The sequence below is a fragment of the Camelus bactrianus genome, chromosome 16 (assembly GCF_048773025.1).
Source record: "Camelus bactrianus isolate YW-2024 breed Bactrian camel chromosome 16, ASM4877302v1, whole genome shotgun sequence".
Taxonomy (NCBI): domain Eukaryota; kingdom Metazoa; phylum Chordata; class Mammalia; order Artiodactyla; family Camelidae; genus Camelus; species Camelus bactrianus.
In genome coordinates this window covers 39540862-39549557 of record NC_133554.1, presented here as the reverse complement: position 1 = coordinate 39549557, position 8696 = coordinate 39540862, and the positions used below count along the sequence as shown (strand labels likewise).

The window sequence follows — 8696 nt, the reverse complement described above, 5'->3', positions numbered from 1 at the left end:
GGTCATTACGTGGGCTTCACTGAGTCAGTAGTTGATGTTTTTAATTTATTTTGTTTCTAGATATGTGTCATTTCAGATTGTCAGATTGAAGTTTCTCTGGACAGGTAGATGAAAACCATGGACTTTCCCATCACATCACGGTTATTTCCATCTAGCTGGACAGAATTCTGCAGAGGATTTAGATTTCTAAATTAAGAAGTGAGGTGGTCACATTTCCCTGGCTCCCGTTTAGCCACTCAACTCTTATTGCTTGGCTCCTGTCTCCTTGAAGTCCTTTTTATAGTTCTTGCCTCTTTCTTTGGTGTGGGAGCCAGTTTTCTTAAGGTTGAGCACAGAGCATTCAGAACCTCTTATCTTTTTTGAAAGCAAGTCTGGTGAGCCGTGGTCTATAGAAAAGATCAGTTGTCTATCACTTACTGACCTTTTCCTAAATGAACTTCAGTACAACATCCTTAAGATCGCCTAGATCAGTGGCCAAATTACAGATCACTTGTAATATGAAATAATGCTTGTGTAACACTTGACAATTTTCAGAGTGCTTCATTTACTTATCTCATTTGATCATTTATTCAACAAGCATTTGTTGATCCTCTTTACTGTGCCAGGCATGAGGCGTGATATTTGTGCAGTCTGATCTTATTCCATATGAAGGGAGTGATGACCATATCAGATAGATGCTCATTGAAGGCCAGTGGAATAAGGATACAGAGGGAACCCCTGGATTAGACGTTTAGAAGAGGTCATTGATAACACATTAACAAGTGCAATGGGGCCAGAAGTCACAGGCACTGTGGGTTGAGGTATATGGGAAATGAGGAATTACAGAAAGTGAGTATTAGATTATATTTCTATGAATCTTGGCCATGAAGGGAAGGGGAAAGGGATAGTGTCTAGAGAAGAATTTAGGATGGAGAGAGGGTTTTTCCATTTTAATATGAGAGAAACTGTGTGTGTGTGTTTGGGGTTTCGTGTTTCTTTGTTTTTTTGGGGGGGGTTGTTTGTTTATTTGGTGGGGGGGTTGGCTTATAAACAATAGAAACTTATTACAGTTCTGGAGGCTGGAAGTCTGAGACGAGCATTCCTACTTGGTCAGGTGAGGGCCCTCTTCCAAATCACGGACTTCTCTCTGTATTGTTACATGGCAAAAGGAATGGGGAGAAACTTTATGTTTCTAGCTTGAGGGGAAGGTGCCCATTAGATCTATAGGACTAGGGTGGGAGAAGTGTTTCATTTTGTAGATTAGGAAAGTGAAGGCAGAGAAGTTAAGGAGTTTGCCCAGTGCCTCCACAGTAGCAGGAGGAGTTGGAACTTGAACTCAAGTCTTCTAATGCTAAATTCCATTTAATGCATAATTCTGAAATAGATAAATTCTTATTGTTAAATGTTTACCTTTTCAAAAGACATGAACAGATAGCTCAAAGATAGAAAATGGACCTGAAACATTGAGAAGTTGCTCACTTTAAAGAGAAATGCAGATTAAAATTACACTGAGGTAACATTTCACACCTGTCAGTTTGGAAAAGATTCAAAAGCTTAACCACACATTTTGTGGGCAAGGCTATGGGGAAAGTGGCACTGTCATGCAGAATGGGTTTGAGGATGTACTGTAAAGAAAGCAAAGAACAAAAAAAGTAGCATAGTACTTTTGCGTAAGTGAGAAGTGGTAATAAGTATGTATTTGCTTATATTTTTTTCAAAATAGAACATAGGTAGAATAAGCCAGAAACTAATGAGAATGGTTACCCATGGGGATTGAAGAGACGGGGGTGGGAGGGAGACTTCAAGTTTACTTTTTAATAATTTTTTGACTTAACAACCTTATGCACGTTTTGTATATTTGGAAAAAAATGGAAAACAATGGAAAAAGCACACCCTAAAATCAAATATAAACAGTATTATGCTTAAGTTATGATAAAAGTTTAGATATACATTTAGTGAACTGAAATGTATATCAAATTGATAACCTCACAGAAAGAAATTAATTCAAACAGCTTAAGCATAATACTCTGTACCCCTTAATGGGGTATAATAAGGAAAAAATGCAAAGAAAATTTGAACTTAATAGGTTTCTTGTTGGTTGTGGTATTGGTATAATAATGTAAAAACTATTTTGTAAGTAGAGCAAATGAGTTATTTGGAACCAGAGTTCTCACCGTGGAGTGGGAAGGGTGGAGGAGAGAAATGATGGAGGAGAGGCAAGAAAGAAAGGAAGAAACTTGGTAGATGTTAATGGCCTTTTTGGAAACTCTGCTTATTCCCTCACAGGACTTCTTTTCAAGGATTGTATTTGGTTTATTTGCTACTACTCCCTAACGTTGTCTTTTTGGTTCCACAGGGCTCGGAGTGGAATGCCTCTAACTTAGAGGATTTACAGAACCGGGGGTAAGCACACAGAGCAATTGCTGACACCCTCATGTGACAAAAGCCAATGTTTTATCTTTACATTTTCCAGTCAAGGAGGTGTCAGTGAGTAACTTAAAGCTTAAGAGTTGTTTCCAGTTGATTCTTATTGGCTGTAATCTAATAAAAATTAAAACAGCTACTCTCCCACTGTTTCATCCCCCCACCTCCGAAGAAAGAGCAACTGTTTCAGTGGAAAGGCTTTTAAAACAAACGTGCAAGCCTTTCATGCTATTTAAAACCAAATCCAGTTATTGATTTTTTTTAACTTTTTTCTAGAGCAGTTTAGGATTCACAGCAAAATTGAGGGAAGGGTACTGAGATTTCCCACGTGCCCCTGCCCCGACACATGCATAGCCTCCCCCACTATCAGCATCCCCACCGGAGTGGTGCATTTGTTACAACTGATGAGCCTACACTGACACATCATAATCACCTGACGTCCATCCTGTGTTACAGTTCACTGTTAGTGTTGTCCATTCTGTGGCTCTGTACAAATGTATGATGACCATATCTCTACTGTTATGACATCATACAGAATATTTTCACTGCCCTAAGAGTCCTCTGTGCTCTGCACATTTATTCCCTACCCTCACCCCCTGGCAACTATTGATCTTTTTACTGTCTCTGTAGTCTTTGGTTCCTATTCCACTTTTATTGAGCATCTTCTCTGGGCTAAGCACAGTACTAGATGTTAGGGATCCAAAGAAAAATAAGACTCAGTCCCTGTCCTTTTACAGTAAGGTACTTGAAGACTAAGTAGGTTACAAATGTAAAATGGACTGTGTAAAACTGAACAAGAAGGCCTACCTTGTATTAAGAAATGTGTTCTTTCCTAAACAGCATGGTTACTGAGTTTGATTGTTGCAATTGAGACCACAGTGAACATTCAGCAAGCAAAAAACTGCCATTCTTCCCATTTCACTTCTTAGCTATCGCCTAAATCTCATTGAATTTGGCCGTAGGAGGTCATATCATCCCAGTAAGAGAAGAGAAAATCATGTCTGGAAATTGGCCGTGCTAACTCTTCATTGTGGACAGAGATAAGACCTACTGAGACTCAGGCAGAGATGGCTCCCTGGCTGGTTGCTGCCTGTTTTCTCAGCTACAAGTCAGCCTTCTGGTTATCTTTAACATGATTAGATGCATACTCCCTACTTTTCCAACAGAAGAAAGAAAGCCAAATGATTATACAGAGAGATCTGGGGTGGGAAGGGATCTGGTTACTTAAAGATAGGAAAATAAATAGAACTTGGAAAATTTAAGTTGAGAAGGATTGAATTGAGAGTTCGTGAAAGCAGAGACTGCATCTTAGTTTTGTGTGAAACATACCTAGCTCAGAGCTTTATATCAAAAGGGTGCTCAGTAAATGTGAAGGAATGATAGAAAAACTTTTGTTACCTGTAGGAAACTAGCACCTGATACAGTGTTTAATATGAAATCTGAGATTTGACAGAGCAGTGCCTGCCAGATGTATCAGAATCACTTCATACATACATACACTTTGACTTCTGACTTATATCCCCAGATGAAGATGAGACCTATTCATCTCATTTGCTACTTACAAGGTTATTTTTAAATTCTAAAATAGAGATGTATCTATTTTTCTTTAAGAGACAAGTATGGTTAGATACTCAAACATGTACTCTTGTTTCTTAAAATCACTGGTTCTTACATTTTAGTGGATGAAGAATTACAGTTCAGGGATCTGTACACAAAACATGTACATTGCCCCCTGTGGATGATTTAAGGGGTTTTCAAGTGTAATTTTGACAATAAGATCATTTTTGCCCAAACTGCTGACTCTAGAACTCCCAAGTAAAGTGCTGCTCTTTATAGAGATGGCAAAGAATTTTCAAGGAGTACCATTTCCAACTGGTAGCGGCTGCCTAGAGTTCTGTAATGAAAAGGATTGGGAAACTCTGTCCTGCTGTAACCCATTAGTGAAGTATGGGATTGGGAATGGAAAGGTTGTTCATTTTTATTTTAAATAAAATAAGAGAAGCGTACTTGCTTTTTTTTCCTGACAGTTTTAAGATATTCATGTACTATAGAGTTCACCCTTTTAAAATGTGTATATTCACAGAGTTGTGCAATAATCAGTTTACAACATTTTTTCAATCCCAAATAAAGCCTTTAGCAGCCATCCCCATTTCCCTTCCTCCCTTCAGCTCCTAGAAACTACTAATCTACTTTCTGTCTCTATAGATTTGCCTATTCTGGGCATTTCATTTATGTGGAATCACATAATATGTAGTCCTTTAAGAGTGGTTTATTTCACTTAACATATTTTCAAGGTTTATCAATGTTGTAGCATGCATTAGTACTTCATTCCTTTTTGTTGCCAAATAATATTCCATTGTATGGATTTATATATGCCACATTTTATCTATCCATTCATCAGTTGATGGACATCTGGGTCATTTCTACTTTTTTTTCTTGTTTTTATTGAAGTATAGTCAGTTTACAATATTGTGTCAATTTCTGGTATACAGCACAATTCTTCAGTCATTCACGAATATACATATATTCATTTTCATATTCTTTTTCATCATAAGCTACAAGAAGATATCAAATACAGTTCCCTGTGCTATACAGTATAAACTTGTTTATCTATTTTATATATACCAATCAGTATCTGCAAATCTGAACTCCCAATTGATCCCTTCCCACCTCCTTCCCCCCTGGTAACCATAAGTTTGTTTTCTATGCCTGTGAGTCTGTTTCTGTTTTTTAAGTAAGTTTGTCTTTTTTTTTTTTTTTTTTTTTTTTTAAGATTCCACATATGACTGATATCATATGGTATTTTTCTTTCTCTTTCTGGCTTACTTCACTTAAAATGACATTCTCCAGGGCCATCCATGTTGCTGCAAATGGCATTATTTTACTATTTTTATGGCTGAGTAGCATTCCATTGTATAAATATACCACAACTTCTTTATCCAGTCATCTGTCAATGGGCATTTAGATTGTTTCCATGTCTTGGCTATTTGTTTCTACTTTTTGGCTACTGTGAATACCATTATGACCATTCATGTACAGATCTTTGGGTGGACATATGTTTTCATTTCTCCTGGGCTTATACCTAGGAGAGGAATTACTGAGTCATATGGTAACCTTTGGGGGAGCTGCTAGACTGTTTTCCACACTTGCATGTTGCTTGCTTTTTAAATTAAAAGAAAGAAATCCTTTCTAGTAATGGACTTTGATGCTAAGTTAAAACAGATTCAGATCACGTCCCAAGAAAATTTTGGTTGCTTGACCTTAACCACAGAATTGATTAGCTATGGCTCTCCCTTTTTGTAGTCATTTCTCTGACTTCAGAGACTGGGTTTGTAGAACCCCACGTGTGATTCTGAGAAGGAAGCAGCTTCTACAGAGAGAAATGAGTGAGGCTGTGTTGTGTTGTTAGAGTAAACTCCAGTGATATCAAAGTCCACACGGCATTGAGAAAAGTTAATCCTTTGGCAAATTAAACTCAAGCACTTACTGAGATTGCACAGTGGAAGAGATAGCAGAAGAAATTTTTGATACAGAAACCCTTTTCTGCAAGCCTGGGAGAACTCTCAGACACATCTGCTGCCATAGCAGCCAGGAATGCAGCCTAGAGAGTCAAGAGAATTTTAAGTCCAACTTTCCTCTGACCCTCCCAGCCCTGGCCTCATTTGCCTTTCACGTAGTTTAAAGAGAGAAATAGAGCAAAAGCTGACAATCTGGCATTTTAAAAGATAGGAGGAAATGTTTCCTCCTTCTGTTGGGCTTTTTTCCCTTGAGGTACATGTTAATCGTCTGATTGAACACAAATAACTTTCAGAGAATAAATTTTTTTGCTGGTAATTTTTAATGACTAAAGAGAAACTCAGATTGTGGGCCTTGGGTTGATTCTTTGGAGTAAAATGCAAGGCATATTTTCAAAAGACTCTCAAAAATGAGATTGTACAACTATACAAAAACTGAAGACGGAATTTAGATGTTGATCTTGGCAGACAACTTTTGTCTCAGTAGCTCCCTGGTGCCCAGGTATGCCCAGGGCCCTGTTACACCGTTTCTGTACTAAATAAGTATAGCCTCTTAGATTTTTTTAAGCTTTCTCCAATATCTTAGGATTTAATTTCAGCCTCGGGAGTAAACAAGTTTTAAATAAGAAAAACAGTGCTGGGAATTGGATTTCGCCTGGGTAGTAGAGCTCATGTTCTCCTTGGTTCCTTCGCAGGGTCCGGTATATCTTGAATGTCACTCGAGAGATAGATAACTTCTTCCCAGGAGTCTTTGAGTATCATAACATCCGGGTATATGATGAAGAGGCAACAGATCTCCTGGCTTACTGGAATGACACTTACAAATTCATCTCTAAAGCAAAGTGAGTAATGGTCCCGCACACACGTTCTGACCCCTGTCCCTTGTGCACCACACGTGGCTGGGGCCTGAAAGCTGTAGGTAACCTACTGATCATACTCAGGGAGAAGGAAGTAACAGGGAAAAGGAGACAGGTTTCTTAATCCCAGGGAAAAGATCAGTGACTGAACACTTTTCCTTTAAGTAGATGAAGCCCCTGGAAGAAGATGATCTCATGTTGGCTATTTTCATTGAGCACAAAATTAGAGAAAATAAACTTAAGCTGCAGCAAAAGGAATAGAAATGAGAGAAGGGAGAAATTCTGAATTAGAGAAGAAGTTGTGAATGAGAGAAGGGAGAGTTCTTATGTTGCCAACAGGGACATTTAAGTAATATAATAGAAATCATTCCAAGCGGGCAGAACAGTGGGTCCTCCTCTCTGAAGACAAGGAGAGAAACAGTGAGCTTTGGAAATCTTTTTCATTCTTTTCCTTTACTTTTATGATACTCTAAACAGTGAAGTTTTTCTGTGGCTCTTCTGTTGTTGTCTAGCTTAAATTAATTGGTCCTTTTAGTGAAGCAATTCAATAGTATTAATTTAATGTTTAATATTAATATGTCAACACTGATTTTTTCTTTAAGTCCCTGGGGGTTTCCTTGCCAGTCCTATTTATTCCTTCAATAAAGGAAACCATAAATGAGCATGTTGGCCACGCTCCCCCTTCAAGTCGGACCACACTCAGATCCTCCCTGGCAGACGAGAAGCACTTCTGTTTTTAAAGTCCTCCTTCAATAATGATGCCACATCTTGCCTAAGGAGCTTCATGGTCAGGAAGTTCTTCATCTTAGTTCCCCTGAATCCTCATACTCCAGCTTTGAGCCCATTCTTTCAGTCACTAGCCAGTACCTGAAAGACTGTTTTGTATTGTTGAAGCTTATTATTAAATTATTCCTAATGATACCACTCATGGCATACATATTCTTTCATGTAATATTTTCCAAAACCCAGAGTGACATACACAGTCATCCTTCTGTACAGAGAACAGACTGCAGAAATGAGGTTCAGAGAGGTTACGTAAAAAGTGGTGAAGGTAGGACTTGAACCTAAGATCATGTTTCATTTCAGAGTTTATCAAGTATATAGGAATAGTCTAGTTCCTTAAGGAAAGGGGAAAGACGAGGCAAGTTGTCAGAGTCACAACCAAAAAGGCTATAGAGTTTGAGGTGAGGCCCAAGTCCCAGTGAAAAGAAAGGCTAATTTCAGCAGGGCTGGGTTTAGGGGGAGAAGCATGAAGCACCCACATTACGTTTACCAAGAGACACCAACTCTCAGTTTCCTGCAAGTGTAAGTTGACATCTGAGAGCAGGTGAGTTTAGGATTCCTAATGTGATGCCAGGCTTAAACTGGACAGTCTAGTGCTTGAATTGGGGTAGGGGTGGGCATTGAAACTGAAAGTTGAAATTGAATTAGGTGAGCACTATCTCCTGATCCTTCATTACCTATGTTAGAAGCCATCCACTGAAAAAAACCAGCTCAAAATGAAGAAATGTTTTCATAGGAGTGGATTTCATAGTTGTATTTTTCCTAAGATTGTCCAAGTTTGAGCACCTTCCATGCTTGCAGGCATAGACCTGAAATTTGATGTATTAAAGTTGTCAGAGCTTGATGGGAAAATACAGAGCACATGTCTGAACTTCCATCTGAGTCACTGTGCATTGGCTTCCCAACTGTAGTCTGAATGAAAACTGTATGGTGCCATAAGCAAAACAGATATTTCCTAGTCATTTGGGATAATCCAAGCACACAGACGCACACCCGCACCAACCATAACAGGACACTAAAATTTCGCATCTAATTGACAGGTTAACTTTCCTTTCCTTTTGAAACTGTTTCAGTTATTCCAGACCATTGTCTGCATTCCCGCAGCTTATCTGGCTCACTCATTTTGGCACTTAACCTC

At 38.6% G+C, this 8696-nt stretch overlaps 1 protein-coding gene across 4 annotated transcripts in view; it reads left to right on the top strand.

Annotated features, from left to right (window-relative positions):
* Window positions 1-8696, top strand: part of SSH2 (slingshot protein phosphatase 2) — a 216488-nt gene that overhangs the window by 187816 nt on the left and 19976 nt on the right. For all 4 annotated transcript variants that reach the window (XM_010958240.3, XM_045519020.2, XM_045519019.2 and 1 more), the window contains 2 exons: window positions 2336-2382; window positions 6614-6760. In XM_010958240.3, the coding sequence (XP_010956542.3) occupies window positions 2336-2382; window positions 6614-6760 (194 nt within the window). The remainder of the gene's footprint in view (window positions 1-2335; window positions 2383-6613; window positions 6761-8696) is intronic.